At 46.7% G+C, this 13,363-nt stretch overlaps 1 protein-coding gene across 5 annotated transcripts in view; it reads right to left on the bottom strand.

The window, feature by feature from the left end:
• Nucleotides 1–13,363, bottom strand: part of RUBCNL (RUN and cysteine rich domain containing beclin 1 interacting protein like) — a 40,991-nt gene that overhangs the window by 22,700 nt on the left and 4,928 nt on the right. For 3 of the 5 annotated variants that reach the window (XM_021065589.1, XM_021065590.1, XM_021065592.1), the window contains exon 2: nucleotides 2,454–3,077. In XM_021065589.1, coding sequence (XP_020921248.1) covers nucleotides 2,454–2,988 — 535 coding nt within the window. In that variant the 5' untranslated portion in view covers nucleotides 2,989–3,077. Of the gene's footprint in view, nucleotides 1–2,453; nucleotides 3,078–4,744; nucleotides 8,241–8,279; nucleotides 8,305–13,363 lie in introns of those variants that run through there. The other 2 variants (XM_021065588.1, XM_021065591.1) reach the window with 2 other exon arrangements.

Below are 13,363 nucleotides of genomic sequence, written 5' to 3'. Positions count from 1 at the left end.
GGTCTGGGGGGCTACACAGGGTCCACTGCAACTGCAATTCAGTCTTGCCACTGTCTCCAAAAAGCAGTTCTACTGAAAACAAACACAACTTGATGCGTAAAATCGGGAGTCTGGCCGGATTTGGCAGCAGGTCATAGTTTGGGGACCCTGAGGATAGAGGAAAAAGCACGGGAAGACTTAGACAGTGGATTCCGGTTCCCTGATGATTATCTTATTAGGAAACTAAAGGACAGAAGGGATGCGAAGGCGCTTTGCAGATCCTGTGCAAACAAAAGGGCTGTGGAATTGTTTCTCACAGCCTCAGGAAATGCTGACGGGCTCCAGTGGTGTCTTTCCCTCCCAAGTAACCTAAGACAGGAAAACTCTGCTGCTGCCATAGGAGAGGCAGCCGATCCAGGAAAATTCCAGGGCTTGTGGCAAATGCCAGTTCTCCCCTTGCCTGCCCCCACCAAAGAAAGGGCCAGATCGCTCAGGACTTCTTCATCTTAATTCCACGGAATGAATCCCTCTATCAAGTTCAAGAATAACTCTCAAAGGACAGAGTGGTGGATAAAAGTACTTAGAGAGACAGCTGAGGGGGTGAGGGGGTGTGTCACTGTTTTTGAACAAAGGAGCTGGGGCATCTGTGTTCTGGGAGGAAGACAAAGCTACAGGATCATTTTTTCTTTTTTGGCATTTTTTTTTCCATATGCACCTGTGGCATATGGAGGTTCCCAGGTTAGGGGTCGAATCCGAGCTGCAGCTGCCGGCCTGCACCACGGCCACAGCAACGCCAGATCCAAGTCGTGTCTGTGACCTATGCTGCAGCCCATGGCAACGCCAGATCCTTCACCCACTGAGCAGGGCCAGGGATCAGACCTGAGTCCTCACGGATACTAGGCAGGTTCGTTTCCACTGAGCCACAATGGGAACTTCTACAGGATCATTTTAAATTGCAGAACTACTTCCTGTAGAGGGACACAAAAAATGATTCGGGGCAGGGGTACACTAGGCCCTAAAGATCATGTTCCATCGCCTTCTAACATGTCATGGTGGCGATCCATAGGAAAGAAGGCTTCCACTGGCGTGTCTTCCTTACCCTTCCCAGAGACAATGTGGTAGGAGACTAAGCTCTCACTCGGTAACCACGAAATCTGCAAGTCGCTCTTTTCCTGAGAACTATCGGGCGGGTTGTTGAACAAAAAGATAGAAAAAAGACCTGCAATCGGACCCTGCCATTTTGCTCAAACTTGGTTCTCATCTCAAAATAAGCCCCTGAAAGATTGCCCCCACTCTGCTCTCTTCTTGAGCTATAAGTAGTATGTTAAAGAGTGTCACCATCTTTGACTTTGCAGAAGATTCCAGTAAAACAAACAAATCTATTTTAGGAAAGGGGGAGGAGGGTTCCTATTAGCGAGAAATAAATCACACATGTGCATGGGCACAGGTGGGCAGCTTTTAAAATTTTTAAATTTCTTTAAAATGTTTTGAAAGAAAAAATATCTTTGACTATTTGAACTAGGGTTCCAACAGAAATACAAATTAATGCAAAGTGTAAATATAACATAGTGAATTTTTTTTTTCGTTTTCGGGCTGCAGCTGCGGGACACGGAAGTTCCCAGGCTAGAGGTCAAATCAGAGTTACAGCTGCCAGCCTAGGCCACAGCCACAGCAACATGGGATCCAAGCGATCAAAGCCGCATCTGTGTCCTACAGCACAGCTCATGGCAACGCCAGATCCCCAACCCACTGAGCAAGGCCAGCGATCAAACCCGAATCCTCATGGATACTAGTAGGATTCGTTTCTGCTGTGCCACAACAAGAACTCCCAACATAATATCTCACAATAAATGAAGCATGCCACACTTATAACAATGAGACTTGTGAATTCATTGTCTCTGGTGTGGATTATCTCATTTTAGGAAGTTTAGTATTTTAGGAATATGTGCTTGACCTAAAAGAAGTGGGAGCCCTAGTTTTAAGAGAAAAAGGTTTTGTCCAGTTTAGAGGAGCTGTGGTTGCTATTTTTAAGCCTTACGATTTTTCTAGCCACGCTCTGTCCAAGTAAGTCTAATGCGTGAGTTCCTCTCCTATGTCACCGCTGGCGTCACACAGAGCCTGCTCTGTCTGGACCACCTTCCAACACCACACTGAAGCCAGAGCATTCCTGGTGCTCTAGCTGGCAGAGTTTTAATGGGCTGGAAACTCCTGAGGGCACATACCCACTCCAAGACGGGAGGTGACACTGCCTATCAACCAAGTTGAGCTAAGGTGAGATTCCCCTGCAGTCCAAGGAGAAGGGAAATCCTTGATTCCAGCCACTGGGGCCAGCCAGGCGGCTGGGCTGAAGACAATATGAACTGAGCTGGTGCCCTGGCTTGTGGGCAAAGTGGTAACGCGGGAGCTTTTCCTGTACAAGGAGCACTTGGCTTCAGACCAAGGTAAGGCGAGCATGAGAACAGACAGGAAGTTACCTGCATCAGCGGAAGCTGTGGGCTGCGAAGGGTTGAGAAAAGCACTGTTCGCCTCCCGACCTGGGGAGGTGGCCGCAATCTTGGAGTTTGTGAACAGAGACGTCAGGGAACAGTGTCCCGGGAGCACGGCCCGCTCTTCCGTGGAGGTGGGAGAGAAGGCACTGCTCTTTTCAGCTGAGCCCGGGGCAGGGGAGATGCCCGTGGAGTCTGCAATGTCCTTGGACAATGAGGTCTCCGCCACGGAGCCCCGAAGACACAGCCCCGAAGGGCTCAAGGGAGAGGCAGCGTCCCCCGCATCGTGCCTCTCACTGTCCCCCTCTGCTGGCACCTGGGGGGTCAAGTCCTGCAGCTCTTGCTGCACACACTGGGGGTTAATCCAGGCAGCTCTGTGCCTTGTGAACCTGACATCTAATTGGCAAGGGGGACGGTCAGTGTCCAGGAGGCTGGGCGAACCATCGATGTCAGCAGGGTCATCGTTGACCGCTTCCCAGAGATCCACGGGAGAGTCCTGCCGGGCTGCAGACTGTGACACCATCTCCCAGGCTCCGGCCTGGTGTAAATTCCTTTGTACGGTTGGGTTAGGACCTTGAACTCCCCACGTGGCCAGCTGGAGGGCTGCGGAGCCTGTCATTGGAGAAAAAGGACTCATCATATTTTGAACTACAAATTCTTTTGAGGAAGCAAAGAACCAAGAAATAAAGTTTGGACTTCACCCTACCCAACACAGCAGCTTCCACTTGTATTTAAATATAAAAAAATGAAGAAATAAATTGGTCAGAAAACTAGCAGCAAACAGGAGTTCCTGTCATGGCGCAGCGGTTAACGAATCTGACCAACATCCATGAGGTTGAGGGTTCGATCCCTGGCCTCCTCAGTGGGTTAAGGATCTGGCATTGCCATGAGGTGTGGTGTAGGTCGCAGACGCGGCTTGGATCTGGCATTGCTGTGACTGTGGTGTAGGCTGGCGGCTGTAGCTCCAATTACACCCCTAGCCTGGGAACCTCCATATGCCTGGGATGCGGCCCTTAAGAAAAAAAAAAAAAAAAAAAAGCGAAAGAAAGAAAAGGAAAAAAAAAAAACCTATCAGCAAACACAAGGGATATGACACTGGGATAAGAAACAGGTTTCAAAGCATAAAAATAATTATTTTTATATAAGGATAAAGTCGTATAAGGACATTGCTGATAAAACAGGTAAAAATGTAAAACATCCGTGCAGTATTTCAGTAAAATCAAGTATCAAACCCCAAATGGGAATACCATCTGGAAGCAGAGACACATTTCCATAGCTTCTTATTTTTATTTAGTTTGTGTTTGTATTTCAACAAAGTAGAGAAGTGGCGTGTGAAACTGAGAACAACGAATAGCTGGAAAACCTTTGTCTTGGTAGAACTTTAGCGGAGCTTCTAATCCTTAGAATAGCAATTTCCATTTATGATTAGCTTGTAATGGCTAATCACATATTGAATAGCTTGTGACGGCTCAGGAACACCCTGCGGACCTAGACTCTGTAAAATAGCCCTCGCTCGTTTCGGCTCCGCTTTTCGCTTTAATCAATTAGGTAATGATTAACATGTTGAGAGCAGCACAAATGAGACGCACTCTCGCCCCTGCAATCCCAGGCCAGCACATGCGTCTTTCTCCCACCATCCTTCACATTGTGAAGTTCAAAGCCACCTTCAACAGCAGAAGCAAGGTCAGCAAGGGGAAGGCCTGGGGGTGAAGGCATCGGCTTCGGTGCTGAGCCTGGAGGGAGGGTGGAGCCCACAGCAACCCTGCCGTCAGCCGGAGACTGTGGGCTCCCGAAAGTACCAGGGCTTTAAATACCATCACGTATGTAGGTGGCTCCCATGTGCATCTCTAGTCATTTTATTTTATTTTATTGCTTTTTAGGGCTGCACTTGCAGCATTTGAAAGTTCCCAGGCTAGAGGTCAAATTAGAGCTGCAGCTGCCAGCCTGCACCACAGCCACAGCAACTCAGGATCCGAGCCTTGGCTGTGACCTACACCACAGCTCACGGCAATGCCAGATCCTTAACCCACTGAGCGAGGCCAGGATGGAACCTGTGTCCTCATGGATACTAGCTGGGTTCTTAACTTGCTGAGCTACAATGGGAACTCCCCAGAGACATCTTTTATAAACCTCAATCAGATGCTACTCCCCTAATCAAAGACCGCCCCTCTTGAAAGCATCTCATCAAATCTGGAACCAAATCCAAAATCCTTTCCTGGTCTATCCAAAGTCCTTATCTGGTCCTTCAGGCGGGATCCTGTCCTGCAGGCCCTTCTCACCTGTTCACCCTCCAGCAGGCCCTGGAGTCAGTCCCACAAGCTCTTGGCCCCGTTCTAGTCCGTCTGCCTGGAACGTTCTTCTCCCAAATGATCACACATCTGGCTCCTTCCCGTCTTATGAATGAATGGGTTATGAATGACTTCCTCTAAGATGTCTTTCCTAACAGCCTCTCACAAACCAGTTCCCTTAGTCCTCATCACATCGCCTTGCTTAATTTTCATCACCGTCATTCTCACTTCCTGATGTGTTTCTTTTTTTTTTTTTTTTTAGCTCCTTAACTGTCAGCCCCGTCCACTCTCTCCCCCTACCCTTACAACTAGAAACTCCAGGAGTGCAGGAGCCTCATCTCAGAGTGGCAGGTGGCGGCTCAATAAACATTACGGACCGAAAGAACAAAGCAGACAAAGTGGAGACAAAGTTCCGGGCCAAGGGAGAGACTGCTGTGCTAGACAGAACCGCAGTTGCATCTAGTACCAGCGACAGGTTCATCCAGGGCTGGAAGTCAAGACATGAGACTTTTTTTTCACCCAGTGTTTAAAGATAGCCCTAAGGTAATGTGATTATTGAACTAAAAATCCTTGGGTTTTCTTGATTTGAGAATCTTGCATTCTAGGTCATAGCTTCTGGAGTGATGCAGATGTGTATATGCATGTGTGTGTATATATATATTTTTAATTTTATTTTCCTCAGTATGTATACCTTCCTGAAAACACAGCACAAGCTCCAAGTCACCAGTCACAAACTATCACAGGATTTGGTGACCACTGCCGGCACTCACTACTCCTTCTCCTGACCTTGTGCCCCAATTTCTCTTTGTCACACATCTTTCCCTGCCCAGTAATTTTAGTGTTATAATTACCAAAAAACCCATTCCATGATGACTATGCTTTTATAAAATTCCCCAAACACAGAAGCCTAGAGTAAAAAGCAAAGCACTCTCATTGCACCAAGTCCCAGCAATCCTTCTTTCCCAGAAATAACACTGTCAACCATTTTACTCCTTCCAGACTTTTCTTTTTTGGCAAGAAGTAGATTTATTAAGATAGGACGCTTGTGAGAGGTACAGCGGGCAGGCACAGAAGCTTTTCAATCAATGAACAGACCTTTTTCAATGAATGAACAGACATATGTCAGTTCAGGAGGTGTGTCTTGTTTTCTTTTTTATACACAAACAAGATTATACTGGACATATTCTAAAGTACCTGCTTTTTCTCCCTACAATATGTCTTGAGGGTGTATGTCCTTTTTCTTAAATCTCTTACCACTTTCTATGGTATAAATATACCATAATTTCTCAGCCAGACTCTTATGGATGAAAATTTATTTTCAGTTTTTTCACCAGTATAAGACATACTGCAGGGAACATCTTCGTTCTTATTACTTTGGGTTGATCTTTTATCAGATTTTTTCTTTTAATAGTTCCAAGTTTAGGTCTGAGTCCACTGCCCATGAAAACCTCACTATTTCCAAAAGAAGGAAGATATGCATATTACTCTCAATTTTCTACACATCATATCTGTATTTGTGAGGGGGAAATGATTACAGATGTGAAATCACATGAAAAATACACAACCTCAAACAAATGGTAAGCGACAGTGATTCCTGTTTTTTCTTAAACAGATTCAAGTTAATAATGCAAAGAGAGGCGTTCCTGTTGTGGTGCAGGGGAAACGAATCTGACTAGGAACCATGAGGTTGTGGGTTCGATCCTTGGACTCGCTCAGGGGGTTAAGGATCTGGTGTTGCTGTGAGCTGTGGTGTAGGCTGCAGACACAGCTTGGATCTTGTGTTGTGGCTGTGGTGTAGGCCAGCAGCTGTAGCTCTGATTCGACCCCTAACCTAGGGACCTCCATATGCCGTGGGAGCGGCCTTAAAATGCAAACATAAAATAAAAAAGATAATAATAACAATGCAAAGAGAATGGCACTGTTTATGAGCCTCACAGACACGGAACTGACTTATTTGCACTGAGCAAAAACAGACTTCCTTTATAAAAAGAGGCGGATGCTTGTTTCACTTCCTTCTAGAAAGTAGCTTCACGCAAACAGCCAGGAGGTGCTGGCTTTGCCAGGATATCAAAATGAGAACATTTTCGAGCTGGAACAGGCCCACAGAAATTCAAAGCCGTATCTAAGGTCATAGCAGGGTGGTGGCAGAAAGGACAATAAGCCAGGGTGGATGCTCATTAAGGAGCATGAGTTTCTCTGAGAGGCAGAGGGACCCAAAGGAGAAAGCAATGCTTGGAAAGAAAGGCCAGACCCTCGCGATGGGAAACCATCTCTGTTTCTTGATCTTTGGGACAACACATAATTCATGAGACACCAAGGTACAGGTGCTGGTTGGTGTTGCTTGTTGCCACATTGCTTGTCGCTGCTAGTTATTCAACTAAACCCGTATTTACTGAGTGTCTACTAACATAACTGGCATTGTTTTTGTTTTGACAGCCCTGGGGCAACAGCGGTGACTAAAAGAAGCTTCCTGCCCTCCAGCAGCTCACATTCTGGTGGAGACGAGACAGTGACTGAACACATGCATTCAGGCACGGAAGGGCCGTTGGGAACAGGAATCTAAGCAAAGCCTGGCATCTTCTCAAAGTCCCTGCCACTGTCATAAATGAGCTCCTTGGAATCAGAGATGCTTCGGTGCAAAGACAAACATCAATTTCCAAACCCATTTTAAAGGAAGAGAAACCCAGCTGCAGAGCGTACTGGCATTTTCCATTGAGATTTTCCTAGGGAGGGTGAGCAGAGGCCAAATTACGAGTTAACACATGGGCAGCAGCAAAGGCCCGAGACAAAGGACAGCCTCCAGGACTCCCCCGCCAAGTCACTCTGGAAGGTCCCCGCTCTCGTTCTCCGGGGACCTGCTGAGAATGACTGCAGCACTAGGGCCACTGCAACCTTTGCAAGAGGGGTGGGCGACTCGGCTGGGCATGAGCCACCAGGACCTCTGTAGTGACCTTGCGAAAAAGCCTTGCGGACCGGATGCCAGCAGCACTTTGATGGCTGATAAACAGCTTTAGCTGCTCATCCCGCTGGCAACCTTAGAGATGCTCTATGAATGGGCACAGCATGTTAGGATTTCAGATTTTTTTCTGCCTCGGCACTAACTAGTACTTCAATATAGAACTGGGAGCATCAAAGACTCATCCTAAATGTTACCTTCTCAGTGAGGTCTCCCCGGTCACCCAATAAGTAATAGCAACTGCCCCTCCCCAGGGGTCCTTTTCCTCCTTTGCAGCTGTTCCATTTTTTCTCCCAACTCCTCAGCGCTCATCCTCATTTTATTTAACCTCAGGGACTAACACCCACTAGAATATAAAATCTTTGAGGGAAATTTTTCTTATTTATTTATTATTATTTTTGAATGGCTGAACCTGTGGCATAAGTAAGCTCCCGGGTCAGGGTGAGCTAGAGCTGCGACCTACGCTGCAGCTGTGGCAAAGCCAGATCCTTTAACCCACTACACCTGGCAGAGGATCGAACCTGGGCTTCTGCAGTGACCAGAGCCACCGCGTTTGGATTCTTAACCCACCGTGCCACCGTGGGAACTCCTGGGCCATTTTTCAAAAATTGTATTTTCATCACGGCTCTATCTCCAGAACCTAGAACAGAGGCACAGAATAGGTGCTCAATAAATATATTCTTTGAGCTTATGAATGAAAGAAGGAACAAATTCACCAACAGTACCTACGCAGGCTTAGGCTGGTTATTTCTGTTGCCCGAGGGAAGCCAAGAACAGATATCACGCTGTAGAACAATCTGGAGATCACGACCTAAAACGCCTGCCAACCATTTCCCCAGAATAAAGGATATTAGAGAAGAGAAGTTACCAACAAGAGTTGAGGGAGGAAGGAAGGTCAAATTCATTTCTTTCAATTTTATGGTATCTTACTGAGCATGCTCAGTATGAGACCAAAGCATGCAGAAGGCAAAACGATCTTTACCAGAACATTCCAGCTCTTTGATTAATACACCTTCCCAGGGGTTCCCATGGTGGTGCGGTGGAAACAGATCTGACTAGTAACCACGAGGTTGCAGGTTCAATCCCTGGCCTCACTCAGTGGGTTAAGGATCTGGCATTGCCGTGAACTGTGGTGTAGGTCGCAGACATGGCTCGGATCCTGTGTTGCTGTGGCTGCGGTGTAGGCGGGCAGCTACAGCTCCAATTCGACCCCCAACCTGGGAACATTCATATGCCGTAGGTGCGGCCCTAAAAAAAAAAAAGAAAAAAAAATATATATATATACAGCTACCCAGGCCCTGTTCCCATTTTTCTGTATCTACTTCCGTTCGTGCTTTGACTTTAAACAAAGGCTCACACTTCCCAAATATGTCTACGAACTCGCGCTCTCACGGATCACACAGAAACCATTAAGATATCCAATGATGTGGCTCCACGGCTTCCATGACAGTGACCAGATCAGAGGAGACAGCTGCACTTCACTACAGCACAGGCTGAATGCCGTGTTCTCACGCTACAGCACCAGAAAGGGAACGGTTCCATATTGGGATGGTGGCTGGTGACATCACACGAATCCTCTCCAGCCAGCCACACGTTTGGCCATGAACCTATCTTTTGAAGGTCAGCTGTCAGAAGAACCCAGAGAAAGGACATAAAGCAGGGTGGGGTGGGAAGGGGAAGACCCAAGCAGAGCTAAGATCAAGGAACCCCAGAAATTGCCTAAGAGAACAGCAGGGTTGCCCAAGATGCATAAATGACCAACTTCCTGTGGGCACCAATTATGTCACACTTACCACTCTCATTCTGCACAATGATAACATATATTTCAAGGGTCATGAGGCCAGTTTGGGAACTGAAATGAGGGGGCCGTTAAGGGACTTGCCCAAAGTCTCACCATGAGTAATCAGCAGAAGCAGAATAAAAAGTCCAGCACCTGATCCAAAGCTCTTTCCACTAGTATTTATATGTTCCCCTTGGGCTGAATTGAGCAGGATATTTTCAATTTCATTAGCAAGGTCATTTTAAGAATTTCCTATCAGATTTGGCACAAAGCATGGGATTGAGAATCATACAGGCCTTTAGAACAACTGTCCCCAGAATTTTATGATTATGACTTACTAGTTGTAAAAAACAAAAACAAAAACAAAAAAACACCTCTGCATTTACATCTCCAACACAGGACTATTTACTTATAAGCTTTACATGTGTACAGATATTCTAATACATTGTATAATCATAAAACATCATTGAAAACAGAATTCTGTGGGAATTCCCCTTGTGGCTTAGCTGGTTAAGAGCCTGATATAGGAGTTCCCATCGTGGCTCAACAGAAATGAATCTGACTCGTATCCATGAGGATGCAGGTTTGATCCCTGGCCTCACTCAGTGGGTTAAGGATCCGGTGTTGTTGCAGGCCAGCAGTTACAGCTCTGATTCCACCCCTAGCCTGGGAACCTCCATATGCCGTGAAAAAGAATCCGACATAGTCTCCACGAGTGAGGATGCAGCTTTGATCCCTGGCCTAGCTCAGCGAGTGAGCAATCTGGCATGGCTTTGGCTGTGGCATAGACTGCAGATGTGGCTCCGATTCGAGCTCTAACCCAGGAACTCCCATGTGCCACAGGTGCGGTCATATAAAAAAAAAAAAAATAGCATTTTGTACTTGCTTTCCAGTGAATCGTTTTGTATCTTAAAGGTAGATAGAGGGACCACTTTGGGGACCACTGCCCAAGTAGTGTTTGACTCAAAATCTTATACACATAAATCAATAGCTTCAAAGAGATCTCTACATGAATATAATTGGGTTATCTCCATCAGACTCAGAAAAATAATGATACCAAAGTCCTTGCCCCACAGCGAGCCACAGTCACCCCCTGTTTCCCAGGAGATCCTCTAAGAACCGCAGGCAGGTCTGACCTAGATGCCTCTGGAGTCTCCGCTTTGCCCTGGGATCCAGCGCGCATGAAAGCCCGTGGGCGCCTTTCGAGAGGATGGTCTGTTTTCTCCACTCCTGCAGAGCTCCTGTGCACAAGCCCCGCTGGCCCTCAACACCAAATGCTCCAGGGGCTCCTCCTCCCAATGCCAGATCCCCAGGCGTGGGGCTCAGGACTCTCACTCCTCTAGGTGAGCCTCTGCGATAGTTACTTTCCAGGCTGTGGGCCGCCCACCGGGCGGGTATGGGGTTGCCCCTCCTACTGTCTCAAGGTGGCCTCCTCTTTGTCTTCTGGAGTAGGATATCTTTTTTTTTGATAGTTTGCGGTCTATTTTGCTGAAGGATGTTCAGCAGGTGGATGTAATTTTGTCGCTCCAGTCCTTCTCCTCTGTCATCTTCAGAAAAATGATACCAAAATTTACCAAAGTAAAGGCAGGGACCTGCGCTTCAAAGCTTGCTAGATTCCCATATTTGGGCAAAATAAAATGGGGAGTCATAACAGAAAACAATCTAACAGTTCCTCAAATGGTTCAACATACAGTTACCATATGACCCAGCAATTCCACTCCTGGCTATGCCCAAGAGAAACGAAAGTATTATGTTAACCGTAAAAACTTGTACATGATTTTTTTAAATATTGAGCTAGCCCTAGAAAAGGCAAAAAGACCAAAAATAAATAAATAAATAATAAAAATTGAGCTATAATTGACATTCAGCACTATATAAGTTTAGAGGAACAGCACAATGAGTCAATTCATATACATCATGAAGTGATTATCACAGTCAGCTTAGTGACCATCCATCAGCTTACATGGGGATAAAATTAAAGAAACAGGAAAAAAAACTTTTTCTCTTGTGATGAGGACTCTTAAGATTTGCTCCGTTGGAGTTCCCTCTGTGGCTCAGTGGTTAAGAACCTGACTAGTATCCATGAGGACGCAGGTTCGATCCTTGGCCTTGTTCAGTGGGTTAAGGATCCGGCATTGCTGTGAGCTGTGGTGTAGGTCACAGACATGGTCTGGCATTGCTGTGGCTGTGGCATAGGATGGCAGCTAGAGCTCTGATTCGACCCCTAGCCCGGGAACCTCCATATGCTGTGGGTGCGGCCATAAAGAGACAAAAAGACAATAATAATGATGATGATGATGATGATGATGATGATACAGCGGGAGGTGCTATGGTACGGGCCCTCGCAGAACAAAGGGAAGGCGATAGTGCAAAACCAGCATCTGTGTGCGCATGTGCAACTTGGTGGCAGTATGACAGATTCCCTATCCATGTGCAACTTTGTAGCACAGACCATCCAACCAGAATTTCCAGAATGTATGTTATGTTATAAGGGGGACAAAGAGACCAAAGTGTAAAAGAAAAAAATAACAGAGGGTATATAAGACAGCGCCCCGCGCATTTGGGGCTCAGCCTTTGGATATGAATCCCCTGAGCCAGTGGCGGCACAAATGAACGCTGCTTCCTGGGAAAAAGCTGTGGTGTCCCGTCTCTCTGTACGAGAATCCTGCAACAGTGCCAGTGGGGGCTAGGGATGGAACACAGTTGGCCGTGTTGATCCCTGCTGAAGGTAGGAGAGGGGCACATGGACTGTGCTCTCTACTTAGCGTTTAAAATTTTCCATGAGAAAATTCCCAAGTGGAAAAAACCTTCAACAGTCGCTCTATCTGTGTGTGTGTCCCTGAGCCACCTCTCTGTCCTCCCTCTCTATCTCTGTACCCCAACACCTCTACACCATCTGCATACCTACACTCTTCTCTACTCCGCTACCCACCCCCCTTTATTCAAATGGGGGACCTTCTCCATCACGCTACTAAAACCTGCATCGCTACAGCTCTACGCCACCCCCACCGAATGCTCTATTTTTCCCCATAGCGCCCGTCTTCTGATCTCTCAACCCCATCATCAGCTCATTACCAACACTTAGATGGCATTTTCTATTGCCTGACAAGGTTCTAAGCTTTCTTTTTTTTTTTTCCTTTAAGATTTTTATTTAGTTGATTTACAATGTTCTGTCAATTTCTGCTGTACAACAAAGTGACCCAGTCATACATACATACATACACATATATACATTCTTTTTCTCACATTATCCTCCAATATGTTCCATCACAAGTGACTAGACATAGTTCTCTGTGCTGTTGTTCTAAGCTTTCTTTTTTTTTTTTTTTTTTTTTTTTTTCTATTTCTTTGGGCCGCTCCCGCGGCATATGGAGGTTCCCAGGCTAGGGGTCGAATCGGAGCTGTAGCCACCAGCCTACGCCAGAGCCACAGCAACGCAGGATCCGAGCCGCGTCTGCAACCTACACCACAGCTCACGGCAACGCCGGATCGTTAACCCACTGAGCAAGGGCAGGGACCGAACCCGCAACCTCATGGTTCCTAGTCGGATTCGTTAACCACTGCACGATGACGGGAACTCCTGTTCTAAGCTTTCTAAGCACACATGCACACACACTCCATTCTCCTAAAAAACCTATGGGGTAGATAGAACAGCAGCATCTTGATTGATTTATTTATTTATTGCTTTTTAGGGTCGCACCTGTGGCATATGGAAGTTCCCAGGCTAGGGGTCAAATTGGAGCTGCAGCTGCCAGCCTATGCCACAGCCACAGCAACTCTGGATCCGAGCCGTGTCTGTGACCTACACCACAGCTCACGGCAATGGCAGACCCCTAACACACTAAGTGAGGCCAGGGATCGAACCCGCATCCTC

This window comes from Sus scrofa, chromosome 11 (assembly GCF_000003025.6).
Source record: "Sus scrofa isolate TJ Tabasco breed Duroc chromosome 11, Sscrofa11.1, whole genome shotgun sequence".
Lineage (NCBI taxonomy): Eukaryota > Metazoa > Chordata > Mammalia > Artiodactyla > Suidae > Sus > Sus scrofa.
Note: the sequence above shows the minus strand (reverse complement) of the source record. Positions and strands in the feature narration are given on the sequence as shown.